The sequence below is a fragment of the Ipomoea nil genome, unplaced genomic scaffold, assembly GCF_001879475.1.
Source record: "Ipomoea nil cultivar Tokyo-kokei standard unplaced genomic scaffold, Asagao_1.1 scaffold0684, whole genome shotgun sequence".
Taxonomy (NCBI): Eukaryota; Viridiplantae; Streptophyta; class Magnoliopsida; order Solanales; family Convolvulaceae; genus Ipomoea; species Ipomoea nil.
The window spans coordinates 760,540-780,041 of NW_017617112.1; the positions used below are offsets into that span (position 1 = coordinate 760,540).

General features: G+C 38.3%; 1 protein-coding gene across 1 annotated transcript; it reads left to right on the forward strand.

Annotated features, from left to right (window-relative positions):
* The first annotated feature begins 10,671 nt into the window (after positions 1–10,671).
* Positions 10,672–18,979, forward strand: LOC109175120 (receptor-like kinase TMK4). Its single transcript, XM_019324371.1, has 2 exons — positions 10,672–12,844; positions 18,507–18,979. The coding sequence occupies exons 1-2, from the start codon at positions 10,672–10,674 to the stop codon at positions 18,977–18,979; spliced, it is 2,646 nt and encodes an 881-aa protein (XP_019179916.1).
* The last annotated feature ends 523 nt before the right edge of the window (positions 18,980–19,502 follow it).

The following is a 19,502-nucleotide window of genomic DNA, read 5'->3' on the forward strand; positions in this document are numbered from 1 at the left end:
ATGAATAATTTTTTTTTTTGAATAAAGACATTGTACACACATAATTCTAAATTAAAGAAATGCATATGTATTATTTTTTGGTGTAGCTATTAAATTATTAATTATAATTTAATAAGAGTAAAATAGAGTACTAATTATGCCAACTTTAATTTGATTGGGATGGGGTTCGAACCTGAGAACTTTCTTATTAAAATCAATGAGTAAGTTAACGGTGAACTAACAGAAACTAACGGAAAAGACAATATTTAACGGAAAAGTTAACGGATAATCATATTCATTAAGGACAAATTAGGAAATCTCAAGGAAAAATTAAAATCTGATCAATCTGAGCCATTCATTTGATTAAAAAATTTGACCGCCATTTTTTCTACCCATTATAGGCCTAATTCTCTTGGGCTCTTATATATATATATATATATATATATATATATATATATATATATATATATATATATATATATATATATATATATATATATATATATATATATATATATACACTAGTTTTTTTACGCACTTTGCGCGAATGAGATAATGCTCAATGATTATTTTTAAATAAGTATTTCAAAGTATATCAACGCAATATTATATCGGATATGTTCATGCATATGTAAATAAATATTGAATTTGTTTATTTAAATCGGTAATTCAAAATATATAAATGCAAGATAATATTTATTGAATTTTCTAATCGACATTTGGTAGTGGTAGTTTTCCCCTACATGTTTCATGCATTGTGAGATGTGTGTCGTAGGTTATCATGTGAAAGTATTGAACAAAATATTAATATTTATTATATTTGTATAAAATACTTGGTAAATAAATATATATAATGTATTTTGTATTATAACTTTGATATTTAATTACAAGATAATGTAAAAAGAAGACAATGGACAATGCAGTGAATATAATAAATTAATAAATTTGAAGGTAATGAATCTTTGAATTGTAGAAAATAAAGATAATATAAGTAATGAAATTATATCTATTTTTAAAATTTTTATAATTAATAATTTTTTTTTAAATAAAGGCGTTATAGACATCTAATTCTAAATTAATTAAATGCATATGTATTATTTTTTGTTGTAGCTACTACTTTATTTAGTTTAAAAGCAATAAAGTGGGCAAATTATGCTATGGAACCGTGTCCACCTTGCAAGGTGGACATGCATATTGGAGATGTTCATGCATATGTAAATATAAATATTGAATTTCTTTATTTAAATCGGTAATTTAAAATATATAAATGCAAGATAATATTTATTGAATTTTCTAATCGATATTTGGTAGTGGTTATTTTTCCCTACATGTTTCATGCATTGTGAGATGTGTGTTGTAGGTTATCATGTGAAAGTATTGAACAAAATATTAATATTTATTATATTTGTATAAAATACTTGGTAAATAAATATATATAATGTATTTTGTATTATAACTTTGATATATATATATATATATATTTTTTGAAAATTTTCTGCGGTGCTTCATTAGAAAAATGCTGAAATAATGTCTGGTCGGTGGATATCCCAGTACATAGCAGTAAGTTGCTGATAAGCCGTAGTAGCTAAAGCATGAGCTAAATAATTGTCTGATCTAGAAATAAAATTAAAAGAACATGACTGAAAAGAAGCGGCAATCTGCCTGCAGCTGTCAATGGCATAGCCAACGTAAGAACGAAACGCAGTGGTTGGTGTTGTAAGATAGCGTTGTAGTGTCAAACAATCTGTGTAAATCTCGATACTCTGTTCCCCTCGATCCTTTAACCATGATAAAACTTCCTTGCAAGCCAAAGCCTCAGCCATAAGTGGTGATACACAAGTCAGTAATGGTGCGGTTAGGGCCGAGATGTAAGCTCCATCATCATCAAGTAAAACAGCCCCTACAGTGGCCTTGCCTGTCTCGTGTAAATATCTCGCATCGACCCGGCATCTTCTTACCAATGGCACGGAGTGACCGGCGGCGTTGGCAGCTTCTCGGTCGGCAGTAGGGCGGTGTTGGGCAGTGCGACGCTCGTCCCCTCTCGGCATCGAAGCAGCATGTGTAGCGGCGGTAGTAGCAGCCGAGATGGGGCGGGATTGGATCCATGCGGTCTTGGCAGCAGCAGCGGCTCTGAGTAGGGAACCCGGGCGTGGTAAATATGCCTCCAAAACTGCACCATTTCGAGCTCTCCAAATATTGTATAGTATTGATGCTGCATATAACATTCCATCAGAATCTAAAATATTTAAGAGTTCCCCAAACCAAACATGAAAAATATCCGTGATAATATTGGGGATTGTAAGGTTGGATTGTTCCCAAATGTTTCTTGTAAAGTCACACAAGACTAATGCATGCATTGTATTTTCTTGTGATATCCCACACATGGCACAATATGGGTTCACATCCACCCTCTTTAAAAGCAAGTTTGTAGTTGTAGGCAATATATCACAAATGGCCCTCCAAAGAAACATTTTCCATTTTGGTGGGATTTTGAGTCTCCACAAGGCTAACCAATTCGCAAATGCCCCATGATTATTCTCATAATCTCCCACCAACCGTCTGTACCCGCTTTTCACAGAATATAATCCTCTTGGGTCCCCATACCAATACCACGCATCATTATAATCCCGGGATACAGGTACCCTCATAATTCTTTCCACATCCGTAGGTTGAAATAAATCTGTTAAAATATCATTATCCCATGTACCAGTTTGTTGATCAATTAAACCCACTACTTTGGCCTCTCGTAACTGTATATGCATCTCTGTTTGTACCATAGGATCCTGTTCATCTAACAACCATGGGTGAGTCCATATGAGTGTAGATTCCCCATTCCCAATCCTTCGTCTGACCCCACTACAAATTATACTCTTTGCTGCCATTATACTCCGCCAACAAAAACTGGGGTTATTCCCTATCTGTGCATCAAAGAAAGTACCTTTGGGAAAATACCGGGCTTTATAAACACGAGCTACTAAGGAATCGGGTTTAGTGAGCATTCGCCATGCCTGTTTTCCCAACATAGCTAGATTAAACGCACGTAAATCCTTAAATCCCAATCCACCATACTTCTTAGGGACGCATAATTTGTCCCAAGCCTTCCAGTGTATTCGGTTATCTGCCCTAGAATCCCACCAATATCTATTCATGGTCCTCTCTATAGCCATGCATACTGATAAAGGTAGCAAAAAAACACTCATTGAAAAGGTAGGCATAGATTGTGTCACACTTTTCAATAATATTTCTTTCCCTGCTTGAGAAAGCAGCCTTTTATTCCATGATCCAATCCTTTGGCGTATTTTATCTTCAATATATGCAAAAGCTGCCTTCTTGTTCCTTCCAACAAAAGAAGGTAAACCCAAATACTTACCAAAATTCGGAGCCTGCCCCACTCCCAAGACTTGAGCCACACTTTCCCTATCCATATTACTCGTATTTCTGCTATAACAAATACTTGACTTATGGTAGTTTACCACCTGCCCAAATAGATCCTCATATATTGTCAGGCATCTCTTTACCTCATTTGCCTCCTCCACATTAGCCTTAAAAAATAAAAGACTATCGTCCGCAAAGAATAAGTGAGAGATTTGGGGAGCGCCTCTTGCCACTCTACATCCATGAATTAACCCCGTGTTGTTAGCCTGTTGTAGTAACAACGAAAGCTCCTCTGCACAGATAATAAACAAGTATGGGGACAGCGGATCTCCCTGTCTTAAACTACGCGTGGGTATTATTGGGTCACTCCTTGAGCCATTCACCAGGATACTGTAGGAAACTGTGGTCACACATTTCATAATCAATTCAACCCATTTATCATGGAACCCTAACGTCACCATCATATTACGGAGAAAGGGCCACTCCATACGATCATATGCCTTAGCCATGTCTAGCTTAAGTGCACCCCATCCCCCCACTCCACACTGTTTCCGATTCAGAAAATGTCCTACTTCTGCAGGTAACAAAATATTGTCCGTTATCAACCTATCCGGGATAAAAGCACTTTGTGACTCGAATATTATCCCTTCCATCAAAGGCTTCATTCTATTAGCCACCATTTTAGCAATTATCCTGTAAATCACATTGCTAAGTGCTATAGGGCGTAAATCAGTTACTAACTCTGGATTATTCTTTTTAGGGATCAACACAATATCTGTTTCATTCAAACCAGATGGAAGCTCACCAGATTCAAGGCAGTTAAGCACAAAACTCGCGACATCCCCCCCTACCACATCCCAAAAATGCTGATAAAAACTTGGATTCATTCCATCCGGTCCCGGTGCCTTATCAGGATACATTGCAAACAATGCATCTTTTACCTCCTCAAGATTAAAGGGCCGTAATAGTGAGTCATTCTGTGCCTGTGACACCCTGGGTTGTATCCCCCAAAAAATTCCTCTCCAGATCCCGGATTCCCAGAACTGAAAATATTACTAAAATAATCCAGAATAGTATTTCTCATAGGTTCCCCTTCCAACCAATCCTCATTGTCATTCATTAATTTAAATAAAGTATTCTTTTTCTTTCGGTGCGAGGCATACCTGTGAAAGAATTTGGTATTAGCGTCGGCCTCCTTTAGCCAGTGCTGCTTGGCCCTCTGCCCCCAGTATGCATCCTCCTGGGCCTCAGTGCGACTCAGAAGTTGCTCTATTCGCTGAAATTCGGCAAGTGAGGCCGAGTCAGTGCGTCCTCTCAAACGCTGTTGATCCCTTTTCAATCTCATAATCTGTTTCCCATACTTATGGAACCAATCCCCACCCCAGCGTGTTAACCGGTTTCCACAGTAGTGAACACAATCCTGTAAACCCTGTCCCCTTCCTTCCTGCCACGCCTGCTCCACCACACTCCTACACCTCTCATCATATAACCAGGCCATCTCAAATCGAAAACCCCTCCTCCTACCCCCATCGCTCCCTACTTCCTCCTGGATTGTAAAGAAAATGGCCGAATGATTTGACTTCCTGGTTCTCAAATTCATGACCTTTACATGGGGAATTATATTACGCCACTCATTCGTCACCAAAACCTTATCAAGTTTCTCCTCAATCCAATTTGCAGTCCATTTCCCCTTCTCCCAGGTATACGGATATCCAATCATCGGCAGCTGGGCCAATCCACAATCCTCAATCATCTCCCCAAAACCTCGAAGAAGGCTATTCGGATGTAGATTTCCCCCTCTCTTCTCATACTGATATAGTATATCATTAAAATCCCCTACCACTACCCATGGGAGATTCGATTTTGTCGCCAACGTTCTCAACAAATCCCAAGATTCAGCATGCCTACTACGCTCCGAGAAACCATAGTAACACGTCATTCTCCAGGGCGGATGACCTGTCATAGTTACTTCAATACCAACATAGTTTCTTGAGTAACTGAGGAGCCTTGCCGTATTATTCTTCTTCCACAATAACGCTAATCCACCACTCAAACCATTATTGTCAACATAAAACAAACCTTCGAAACCTATTGTGACACGAAGCCGCTCAGCATGATCTCGCGCCACTTTAGTCTCTATTAGAAATACAAAGTCGGGTTGCTTACGGGACACCATGTCCACCACCTCTCAAACCGTCCGTGGATTACCCAAAGCCACGGCAGTTCCAACTCAGCGTACTCATTGGATTGGGCGGGTCTGTGATCCAGAACCCGCCATAAACAAGTTTTTTGAGCTTTCCATCATCGTCACATCAGTACTATCCCCTTCATGCTCTCGGCGGCGCTTGGCCACTGCAGCCACCACCTCTTCGGCCTCACTCCTCTCGGCGTCATCACTCGGATCATTCCGTACTGCCGGCTGCCAATTCAGGATCCCTTGCGCCGGAAATTCCTTCGGTTTTCCGCCAAGGGGAATTAACCAGGGGCCCCCCACCTCCCGTGGCCCGCGATTTCCCCCCACTCGTAACTCCGCAGAGTAGGGATATTGTTCTACCGGTATTCGCGCTTCCCGAGCCTTTAGGCAAAACTTATAGGAGTGTCCCAACATACCACAATAGAAACAGAACGTGTGCAATCTCTCATACCTAAAATTAACCCAACATGTCGTTTTATCTCTTTTCAGCAACTTCATTCTTCGCTTAATCGGTTTATCCACTGGTATGGACACCCGAATACGATAGTACGTGATCCAAGGTGCCCCAATAAATCTTTCGTCCAGCTTAACAAAAGTACCAATAAAATTCCCGACTTGCTCAAGAATTGGTACCCCCGTGTAGCCCATCGGTAAATCATGCACTTGTACCCAGAGGTCAATTGTATCCAGCACCACATCAATCGGGAGCACCCCATCCGGAACCTTCTTGCAAACTAACGAGTGATTATTGAACGACCATGGGCCCTCATCCAGTACATACTCCACGTCTGTCTCATGATAAAAAAACAAAAAGGAACAGATTCGGTTGAATTTCCGAAACCTGAACCCCCCGTACCGGTTGCCAAACAGATGCCATGACTTGACGCATATACTCCGTTTTAATGATCTTATTTGTCAAAAATCGCCCCACAATTCCCCACGTCTGTTCCTTCTCCACCTGTTCGTCTCCTTCCGTCGTCCCCGCCGGTGCAAACACGGCGTCCTCCTCCTCATCCAAAACTATATCAGCCCACCGCCGAGTCAAAGCCGCAACACCGTCCGCCTCCGTTGCTGCCATGTCGTTCGTAACGTGTGCGACTAGCGTCGCAAGCCGGTACAGATCACCGGAAAAGCTCAAGAAAACCGTATGAAAACCTAGCAAACCCTAGGGGAGGAGAGAACTCTAGAAAACCCTAGAGAGCGGATTTCGTGGGGTAATTGGTTATATAACTTTGATATTTAATTACAAGATAATGTAAAAAGAAGACAATGGACAATGCTGTGAATATAATAAATTGATAAATTTGAAGGTAATGAATCTTTGAATTGTAGAAAATAAAGATAATATAACTAATGAAATTATATCTATTTTTAAATTTTTTTATAATGAATAATTTTTTTTAAATAAATGCATTATAGACATCTAATTCAAAATTAATTAAATGGATATGTATTATTTTTTGTTGTAGCTACTACTTTATTTAGTTTAATAAGAGTAATAAAGTGGCGTATATACTTTTCATCAACAATAATGCAATCATTGATTTTTTTTAAAAAAAAATACATACAAAAAATATTAATGCAAAAGTATAATTGAAATATTAAGTTTTTTTCTGATCTAAATAATCAAAAGAATATTAAGTTTTTTTCTGATCAAATGATTTTTAAAGTTCTTGATTTATAATCTTTGATGCTTAACTTTGAATGTTATGTATTTAGTCAGACTAATTATTTGAACAAAGTTTATGTTAAATTTTATATTATATATATTTTAAATATATTTTAACATATTCGTAGTATATGTTTAACAATTATGCCAACTCTAATTAGGATGTGGTTCGAAACTAAGACTTTTCTTATAGAAATTAATGTGTAAGTTAAAATAATAAATACTTAACGGAATATTCCGTTACTAAAGTTTATGCTAACGGAATTTAAGTTATTTAAGGGAAGAAAATAATATAATAGAGGGTAAATAAGGAAAATCAATAAAAAATACTAAAATAAAAATAATATGAACCATTCATTTTAAGAAACAATAGTATAATATGAACCATTCATTTTAAGAAACAATAGGACCGATATTTTTTTGTTCCAGTTAAGGGCCTAACATTATTGACTCTTATTAGAATTGTATATGTATGTAGATGTAGATATATATATATATATATATATATATATATATATATATATATATATATATAGATAGTAGATAGTAGATATTTAATTTTTTTAAGATAAAAACATAATTACAGTTATAACTTCCATTATGTAACCCATTAATCTACTATCTACTATACTAATAAGAGCCCAAGAGAGTTAGGCCTATAATGGGTAGAAAAAATGGCAGATTTTAATCAAATGAATGGCTCAGATTGATTAAAAGATTGATAAGATTTAAATTTTACACTAAAATTTCCTAAAATACCCACACACCGTTACTAATTCCGTTAAAATTTTAAGAATTACCGTTAGTTCACCGTTAACTTACTTATTGATTTCAATAAAAAAAAAAAGGTCTTAGGTTCGAACCTCATCCCAATCAAAGTTGACATAATTAGTACTCTATTTTACTCTTATTAAATTATATAAATAATAATTTAGTAGCTACAACAAAAAAATTATAGATATGCATTTCTTTAATTTAGAATTATGTGTCCACAATGCCTTTATTCAAAAAAAATTATTCATTATCAATAAATTAAATAAGAGAAATAATTGTATTAGTTATATTGTCTTTATTTTTCTAGAATATAAAAATTCTTTATATTCAAATTTATTAATTGATTATATTCGCTACATTGTCCTTACAATGTCTTAATTCAGTAAAAAAACAATTATTCATTATCAATAAATTAATTAAGAGAAATATTTTCATTAGTTATATTGTCTTTATTTTTCTCAAATGTAAAAATTTTTACATTCAAATTCATCAATTGATTATATTCACTACATTGTCTATTATCTTTTTTGTGCACTATTTTTCTAATTAAATATCAAAGTTATAATACACAATAATGCTATATATTTATTTACCAAGTATTTTATTAATACCATGAAAAAATTAAAAAATATATATAATTAATAAAGCCAACCATATTAACTACTTGAGAGATTTTGTGACAAAGAGAGTATTCAAATCACACAAAAAATTGAAGTGAGAACTACCTTGCAATGTCCTTGTTTGACAATCAGCAGTTAGCGGCTTATATTAGCGGATTTGACCAACGAATTTATTTAATTATTAACATTGGGTAGAAAAAATGACTGCCAAATTATTAAATCAAATGAATGATTCAAATTGTTCAGGTTTTAATTTTTTTTTAAAGTTTCTCTAATTTATCTTTAATTATATGATTATCCATTTAACTTTTCCGTTAAATACCGTTAATTCACCGTTAGTCTAATTCTAATATTAACGTCTAATATAGAATTATAATTACACTATTAATCCAATTCTAATATTAAAGTCTTAATAGAACTTAACCACAAATCCTAATGTCGAAATCTCCTCAAACAATATTAGTATATATTTAATATTTTATGCCCTAATTTTTATTTGTTCTCCCTTATGTCCCGTATTTGGTTTCAATCATACCTATACAATTATTTTATTGACAATTATAATCAATCTTGACTATATTATCTTGCATTTGTAAACTTAAAATTACATATTTAACCCGCACGGGCTTAGCTCAATGGTTTAGTGGGCAGTATTTGGGAGAAGAGACCAAGGTTTGAACCTCGGCGGCGGCAGTGCGGGAATTATGTCCAAAGTGGGCAGATTCCTTGTTCGCACCGGCATTTGGTCCTGTCTGCTGAACCATTGAGTCACCGTGATTTACAACTTTCCACAATGCTCTGTCGGGTCAAAGTGTGGGCAGATTCCTTGTTCGCACCGGCATTGGGCAGATTCCTTGTTCGCACCGGCATTTGGTCCTGTCTGCTGAACCATTGAGTCACCGTGATTTACAACTTTCCACAATGCTCTGTCGGGTCAAAGTGTGGGGGGCCCTTGGGGTTGGGGACTCAACCTTTGGGAGAAGAATTACCTATTTAAATACGCATATTCAACCTTCAATTATCTATGCATGAACAATTTCAATATAATCTTGCCTTAATATACTTTAAAGTACTTATTTAAAAAAAAAAAAACATTGGACATTATCCCAATCGCGCAATGCGAGTAAAAAACTAGTATTACTATAAATCTATATCTATCGGAAGAATAAATCTTATCTATGGTATTTTTTCTTTACTTTTTTAATTATAATTAAAATCATCGTCGTATTCTAATTAATTTAAATTGTAGATTATATTTTTAACACATATCTATAAATGTTAAATCACATATTTATGTATATAATACATATGTTGTTTGTGTATATATACAAATATATGTTAGTGTTAGCTTAGAATTGTAGATTCTTTTTCTTGTTTATTTTTATTAATTTGTAAATTTAAATTTTATTAAAATTGTTAACATTTATGTTAAATAAAAATATAAATCCTTCCATTTTTTAAATATGTTTTTAAAATATAATAATTAAAATGTACCACTTTAAAAAATTGTAAAAATATAATTTGAATTAAAAATGTTAATTAATTTTATTTATTAACAATTTAATATTGAACACAAAAATTCATATATTACGTAAATGCCACGCACCCTCCCTAGAGTTGCTTCATGCCACTAGACTAAAAAGTAAGCTTGATCTCATGACATCCCACATAATAGAAGTCACTATATGCCATCTGAGCACAATATGTATCAATTAATTAGATACAGAAGAAATTATTAGAAAGAATTTTCTTTGAGGGTACGTATATTATATTAGAAAGAAATAATATGTTTAAAAAAATTTTGAGCAATAAACTTATAATAAGTTTGTAGAAACATGAAAGCGCGGATTTTTGAAGTCTTTTTCGGCTAGTTAGCACCTTTTGACTGGTTGATTGTGTATATAAGTGTATCCCACATCTTTATTATTATTATTATTATTATTATTATTATTTTTTTTTTTTTTTTTTTTTTTTTTTTTTTAAGTCAAAACCATTTCATGCAAATTTCTTACTTGGGCAGCAAACATGGTTCCTCCACCCACGGATCAGACCACGACTCAATGGCCTACGCAAAAGCTCTATTCTACTTCTTCCGTTTACTACTTTTAATCAACCTCCTTACTCTTTCATTTTGCGATGACACCGCCGTGATGTCTAAGCTCTTAGCCGCGCTCTCTCCGACGCCCTCCGGCTGGTCCACCTCTACACATCCCTGTCTTTGGGATAATGTCTCGTGCCAGTCCGGAAAAGTGGACACCATCAGCCTCGCCTCCCACTCCATCTCCGGCCAACTCCCTTCCGACCTCACACAGCTTGCGTCTCTCCGAAAACTTATTGTCCAGCTAAACTCCCTCTCCGGGCCCTTGCCGTCTTTCGCTAATATGTCTAACCTAGAAGAACTCTACCTAGACAGCAATGAGTTCAGCTCAATACCCCAAGATTTCCTCTTGGGTCTTCCAAATTTGCGGACTTTCAGCATTTCCGACAATGTCAAACTAAACCCATGGCAAATTCCTAGTTATTTGGCCGAAAGCACAAGCTTGGAATATTTCTCCGCGATCAACGCCAGTATCACCGGCGTCATTCCTAATTTCTTTGATTCTTTCCCGGATCTCCAGATCCTGAGATTATCCTACAATAACCTCACCGGGTCTCTGCCTGGGTCGTTTAGGAGCTCGGAGATACAGATTTTGTTGCTGAATAACCAACAACAGGGGCTCTCCGGGACTATTGATGTGCTTTCCTCAATGACCCAACTCTCCCAAGTCTGGCTTCATGCAAATGCCTTCACGGGTCCGATCCCTGACCTTTCCAAATGCGTAAATCTCTTGGAATTGCTGCTCAGTGACAACCAATTGACCGGAGTTGTACCAGTTTCCATAACGGGTCTTAAATTGAAAAGCATTACTCTTCAGAACAACAATTTGCAGGGTCCCATGCCTGAGTTTGGATATGACTTCAAGTTGGATCTTGGTAATGGTTTCTGTAAGGATACACCTGGACCTTGTGATCCACAGGTGACTGCACTTCTTGCTGTTGCAGGGGGTCTTGGGTATCCAGTCACGCTTGCCCAATCTTGGCAAGGGAATAATGCCTGCAACAATTGGACATCTATATCTTGTGATGCACAAGGGAATGTGATTACCGTGACTCTTAGAAAGCAGGGTTTTTCAGGTACTATTTCACCCGCTCTTGCCAATTTGACTTCATTGAGGAACCTGTATTTGAATGATAATAATCTTACTGGCCCAATCCCGGAAAGCTTGACTACTTTGCCTAATCTTCAAGTCCTAGAAGTGTTCAATAACAATTTGTCTGGGCTTATACCTGTTTTTCAACCTTCTGTAAACTTTTCTCACGGCGGCAACTTATTTCTTAGGAAGAATGTGAATCCCCGTGGTGGATCCCCGAGTTCACGCCAGAATTCCGGTGTTCCCCGTGACAATCCATCGTCTAGCATTTCAGCTGGAATTATTATTGTTGGTCTGGTTATAGTTGTTGTTATTGTTGTTGTGGTTGTGTTGTTTGTGTCTTACAAGTGTTACATGAAGCGGCAGCATAAGATGAAGGTTAGTGTAAAGGGCACTGGTGTTTCGATTGAGATAAAGAAACAGGACATAGTTGATTGCGGGAGAACTTTTCTTGCTCTCGAAGACATTGCTATTCCCATCCAAGTTCTTCAAAAAGCCACCAACTTTTTCAGTCAAGAGAATGTGTTGGGAAGTGGAGGGTATGGGGTGGTTTACCTGGGTAAACTAGACGATGGAACTAAGGTTGCCGTGAAGAAGATGAAAGATGGGGCAACACATACTAAAGGAATGAATGAGTTCCAAGCAGAAATTGCCTTTCTTACCAAAGTTAGGCATTCAAATTTAGTTGCACTGATTAGTTATTGTATCAATGACAACAATAGACTTTTGGTGTACGAGTATATGTCACAAGGTACGTTGGGTCATCATTTATTTGAATGGGAGAAGCATGACTTTGATCCTCTAACTTGGAAGCAAAGGGTGACAATTGCATTAGATGTGGCCAGGGGAATCGAGTATCTTCATAGCTTTGCTCATCAAAGTTTCATTCACCGAGACATAAAGTCTTCAAATATTCTTCTTAGTGATGACATGAGAGCCAAGGTCGCAGATTTTGGATTGGTTAGAAAGGCTCCAAATGACAAATCTTCTTTTGAGACGCAAGTGGCTGGAACATTTGGTTATATTGCACCTGAATACGCTTGTAAGTATTAGCTATGCTATCTTTTTACAATTTGGCACATTGCATGATTTTTTATCTGCACTTCCAATAGAAGTTAGAAGTTCCATCAAATCATTAATTCATTATCTACTCACCCTGTTGTCAAACATACGGGTTAATCTGAAGTCAAGTTCAGGTTCTATCCGGTTTGTTTGTTACAATGGATGAGATAAGCGTTCAGTAATTCAATTCAACCTGTTACATTATTGACTAACATATTACAATAATAAGAATAATAATATATATAACTAACACTCCCCCTCAAGCACAAGGTAGGTGAGTCACCACATTGAGCTTGTCACGAAGACTAGCAAACCGAAGACCTGACAGAGACTTGGTGAAGATGTCCGCTAGCTTATCCTTTGTAGACACAAAGTTAACAATCAAGTCCCCTGTTGCAACCTTGTCTCGAACGAAATGAAAATCAATTTCCACATGCTTGGTTCTGGTGTGAAACACAAGATTAGCGCATAGGTATGTGGCACCCAGATTATCACACCATAGAGTGGATGCTTCTCCAGTATGTAGACCAAGTTCACGTAGTAACGAAACAACCTATGTGACCTCAGCCGAGACGTCGGCGAGGGCCTTGTATTCGGCCTCAGTGGATGAGCGTGCTACAGTGCGTTGTTTCCGAGATAGCCAGGAGATGAGATTAGACCCCAAGAAAACAGCATACCCACTCGTGCTCTTCCTATCTAGCGTACAACTGGCCGAATCGGAGTCAGAGAAAGCGTGAATAGCTAAGGAAGCAGAGACCGTGACTCGTAGACCGTACTCCAGGGTACCTTTGATATACCGAATGACTAGTTTGAGGAGACCCCAATGATCAACTGTCAGCGAGTGCATGAACTGACAGAGCCGATTCACAGCATAAGAGAGATCCGGCCTGGTGATGGTGAGGTACTGCAGAGCACCCACAATGCGCCTGTATTGAGTCGGATTATCATGCGGCTGATCCGTAGGTGAAACTAATTGTGTGACAGGAGCAGGAGTTGCCAATGGTTTGCAGTCAGTCATACCGGCACGATTTAGGATATCTTTCATATAGCGTCGCTGAGACAACAGAATCCCAGTTTCAACCTGTAGCATTTCAATCCCGAGAAAGAACCCAGGAGTGCCTAGGTCACGGATCTTGAATGCGGTAGAAAGCTGATGCAGTAGAGTAGAAATAAGAGGTGGATCATTCCCCATCATGATAATATCGTCAACATACACAAGTAAGTATACTTTGGACGAGCCGGCAGAATAGTGAAAAAGAGAGACATCGGTCTTGGATGGCATAAAACCTGCAGAAAGTAAGAAATCATGTAATCTCTTGAACTAGGCTCGTGGAGCCTGTTTGAGACTGTATAGAGATCGCTACAGATGGAACACGTGATCTGGATGGACCGGATCCTCATAGCCAGGTGGCTGTTTCATGTCGACTGTTTCAGCCAAGTGTCCATTGAGAAAGGCATTGTGGACATCTAACTGCCGCATTGTCCAGTTATGGGACACAGCTAGAGAAAAAAGAAGCCGGACTGTAGTCGGTTTGACTACAGGGCTAAAAGTGTCAAATAAGTCCTCGCCTGCTACCTGGTTGAATCCCTTCGCGACCAGACGAGCCTTATATCGCTCAATTGACCCATCAGCTTGGCGTTTGGTACGGAACACCCACTTGCAGCCAATCACATTCATGTGTGGTTCAGTCGGTACCAAAACCCAAGTGTTATTATGCAAAAGTGCATTAAACTCCTGGTTCATGGCCTCACGCCACTGTGGATTCCCAACAGCCTGCGAGTAGCAGGTGGGATCAGTTACCGTAGTTAGAGCATGAAATTGCTCGTCCGTTCCCCGTGTCATGTCTCGTAACCGCATACTATAATCACGTTCCTGGGGTGTGGTGCGAGTAACTCGTTTCCGTGTGACTTGTCTTGGCCCTTCTATGGCCAAGGGTGGTGTGTCTCGTGCTAATGGCATCGAGCTAGCTGGTTGTATAGGCCCAGATGGCGCAACAGCCAGCGCAACATATGACTGCTCGATCAACACCGGGCTAGTAGCCCATGGAAGTGCGGGTGGTACTTGTTCAACACGTGTTTGTCCACCTGTGTCTGAAAAAGGGTAAATAGTTTCATCAAAGCGTACATGACGGCAGATGTAGATCTTTCCATTAGTTAGGTTCATGCATCTATACCCCCTAAAGGACGACGGGTAACCTAAGAAAACACAGGGTGCCGACCGGTACTCTATCTTGTGGCGATTATAAGGCCTCAAATAGGGGTAACAGCGACACCCAAAGACACGTAGAAAAGTGTATGGTGGTGGGTGTTTATGAAGGCGGCTATATGGACTTTCAAACTGCAAGGTAGGTGTTGGTAAATAGTTAATTAGGCAAGTAGCTGTTTCAAAAGCGTAGTCCCAGTATTGTAGCGGAACGGAGCCTTTGGCTAAAAGTGCCAACCCGGTTTCAACAATATGCCTATTCTTACGTTCAACTCTACCGTTTTGTTCATGTGTATATGCACATGATTGGCGGTGAATAATGTCGAGCTTGCTAAAATTATAGTGAAGCTTGCGATATTCCCCGCCTAGATCCGACTGAATAGAATTGATAGAACGCGAAAATTGGCGTTCTACCATGACACGAAACGACTCAAAACATTTATATATATCAGATTTTTACCCGTAAGGGATAAAACTAGCAGAAACGTGAGTAATCATCTACAAAGAGCAGGAAATATCTAAATCCACCAGTAGAGATTACAGGAGACGGGCCCCAGATATTGGTAAAAATTAAATCCAATACATTTTGACTAGAATGGGAAACCCTATCTATAGGAAATCTGGAAGCTTTGCCGAGATGACAAGGCGCACACGACCCCAATTTATTGGCTTTATCAAGTGCAACTGGGCAGGACTGGAGGACTTTATTTTGAACATGTGCATGCGGGTGACCCAATCTGCGGTGCCAAACCATAGGAGTTGCCCGGGAAGTCAGAAACTCAAATTGTGAGTGGGAAATTGGAAGCTTGTACAGACCACCAGACGTTGGACCTTTAAGCAGAACCGCTCGGGTTATGGAATCCTTCACAACAAAGCAGTTTTTGTGAAACTCAAAAAATACGTTATTGTCGTTAGTGAATCTATTAACAGACAATAAGGGAACAGATAAATCCGGGACACACAGGATATTAGATAAACGCAACATTTTTGGACTAGATGAGATCGATGCATGACCAACATGTGAAATTTTCAAACCTGCGCCATTACCAACACGGAACACATCCCCACCGGTGTACTCGTCTGCCTGAGGCATCATAGATGCATCGGGGGTCGCATGTGCCGACGCCCCTGTGTTGGGAAACCAGCCCGGAGCCGAGGACGGAGGCGCAGTCTCATCGCCGGCGATCACCATATTCGCCTGGGCAGGAGGTTGTGTGGTATACCTTTTAAAATAGTAGACTGCAGTATGGCCATGTGATCTGCATATTTGACATCGTGGTGCACCGTTTCTGCCGCAGCGGTCTTGGTTCTGTCCGCCCCGGCCACCACGACCTCGGCTCTGGCCATATCTGCCGCCATCGCCAGTGCCTCACCTGCCATTATTACGGCCTCCGCGACCCACATACATTGTGAATGGAGCAGCAATAAATACACCTTTTGAACCAGCCGGGTAATCCTCGGCATAGATAAATTCCTGGGCTTGAAGATAATCTGAAATTTGCGGGATTGTAACGGGAATACCTGCCGCCGTGAGAGATGAGGCCATAGAGCGGTACTCCGGCCGGAGACCACGGAACACGAACAAATTCTGTTCGTCGAGGGAGATGGGCCTGCCGATGAGAGCTAGCTGTTTCACCAGTAGCTGCGCACGCCCGAGGTACTCAACGGCACTGCCGCTGCCTTGCTGTAGGGAGTGGAGTTGACCAAGAAAGCTGAGACACCGGGCCCGTGTGGTGCTCCCCAACGCCGCCATGATCGACTCCCAGACCTCCCTGGATGTGGCCTTGCGTACGGCGAGATGCATCACTTCATCCGAGAGGGATTAAATGAGCAGTGACAAGATAGATTGATCTTGTTTGATCCATGCTTTGTATGCAGGATTGGGCACCGGAACTCCAGTGGTAGCGGCAGAATTGGATTCACCGGAAGGCGGCGGTGCATCGATTGTTGGCGGTGGGCAGGGCGTATCTCCATCAACAAAACCAAGCAATTCTTGGCCATGGAGGAATGGAACCAATTGGGTTCTCCAGAATAGAAAGTTGTGGTACGTAAGTTTGATAGACACATGGTGATGCGCACCAGCAACGGATTCTGGGCTGTCGCCAGTGGAGTCGCAGCACCGGCAGTGACAGTCCTTTCAGAGGAGTTTGTGGACATGGTGGAAGGACGGGTGGTTGCCGGTGTTTCGGTGCAATAGAGAGGGAAGGTAATCGAAAGGTGGTGGAAGAGAGAGAACCTGACTTATCTGATACCAGATGAGATAAGCGTTCAGTAATTCAATTCAAACTGAATGACAGGAATACAATACAAAAGGCTAAACTATTCTCGTAATAGTCTCCTATCTAATAGGATGACTAAAGACTAATTACCTGTTACATTATTGACTAACATATTACAATAATAAGAATAATAATATATATAACTAACATAATGGACGGACTAAGCTCGTTTTATACTATGAACAAAATCAAACTTTAATTTTAGGTCTATGGACCATGCTTTTCCAGTCCGACCTGTTGGCCCGTAGATTTTTAAAAATATATTATATACATATATACTGTAATGGGTTCCCAATCTGGTGAGAACAATGTGTTAGGTGAGAATGTGTGGTCAAATTTACACTATTGAATGTTTGATTTTGCATGACCATGATTAGATCTGTGCAATTCATTATTTACACGGTGCAAACAACTATACATATTGCACAGTGCAAATAACTAGACATATTGCACAGTAAATATCAACCCTTAGATCACCCAAAATCAAGGGCCAACAAAAGTCCACACGGTTGAATGTTTAATTCTTCATGGCCATGATTAGATCCGTGCAATTCATTATTTAATTTGCACCGTGCAAACAATTATACATATTGCATAGTGCAAATAACTAGACATATTACACAGTAAATATCAACCCTTAGATCACCCAAAATCAATGACCAACAAAAGACCATACGTTCTCACCTAACACCTTGTTCTCACTTGATTAGAAATCTACTCTAATAAATTCTACTATGAAAACTCTCAAATTTACTCCTTTTATTATATTCCTTTAGATTTTGAACTCATTCCATTAACATTTTTACATTAAATTTTAGCTTGTATTATATTTACTCAAACATATTGAAGCCGATTTTAAACTTATTCCATTAACATTTTTACATTAAATTTTAGCTTGTAATATATTTTAAGTGGTAGAATAGTCAACTATAATACCCAAAAAAAAAGGACTAAATACCAATGTTTAAAACTATTTGAAAAAATGGCTACTGCACTTTTTATCCGTACTTCTAATAGAAGAAGTTTCGTAGAATCAAATAATTCATTATGTACTCACCCTACAACTAGTATATATTGTTTGAAATGTGGTGTCATTAAATTAAAGCCATAATTATCACTATAAAGCTTCTAGCTTATTCATGTGGATGTGTTTCCAACAGCAACAGGACGAGCCACAAACAAAGTAGATGTTTATGCATTTGGAGTTGTTTTAATGGAGATAATCACCGGCAAAAAAGCAGTAGATGAGACGTTGCCTGATGAGACATGTCACTTGGTCACATGGTTTCACAAGATTTTAAGAAAAGGTCATAACCTTAGAAACGCTATCGACCCAACTCTTGATCTTGATGACCAAACATTTGAGAGCATTTCTAAGGTTGCAGAGTTGGCAGCTCACTGCACTACTAACAAATATTTCCGACGACCAAATATGGAACATGTTGTTAATGTTCTTGGTCCCTTTGCACAGAAGTGGAAGCCTTTGAGACCAGAAGAAATAGAGGAAAAGTATGGTGGTCTTGACCTTCACATGAGCCTTCCTCTTGCATTTCACGACTCATCCATTGAAAGCTTGTCTTTTAAAGAAGCCCAACTCAATGAACGTCGTCTCAATCAAAGTGCACAATTTTAATTTTTATGCTCATTAGTATTTGGAAAAACAACACTTTTTAGCTTTTGTTCCTTAATTGTTCGTAATATTACACTTTTAGTCTTATATAATTGTCAAACTCCATTAACATATTAGATTATTTTTATCATTTAGAATTAATATTCACCGTTAAAAATGACGTTCACATGGATAGAATGAAAATTTAACCACGAAAAGAACCTCATAAAAAAGAGTTTGTTAACGGAATTGGACAATTATATAACACCCAAGACTGAATGTACAACATAATAGACAATTAAGAGACTAAATTTGTTTAAATCTATTAATAGGGACAAGATTTCCAGAAGTGAAACAATTTCGGGGCTAAAAGGGGTTGTTTTTCCTTATTTATTTGAATTAAATTTTTTCTCAATAGTATTCAATGTATTATGACATTGATTACAGATAGATCCAAATATGTAATTTAAATTATTTTGAACGAACTATAGTTTTAGTGTGGATGTTTTAATTAATTTGTTGTTAAGGAGTAAACTTAAGGGAAGTT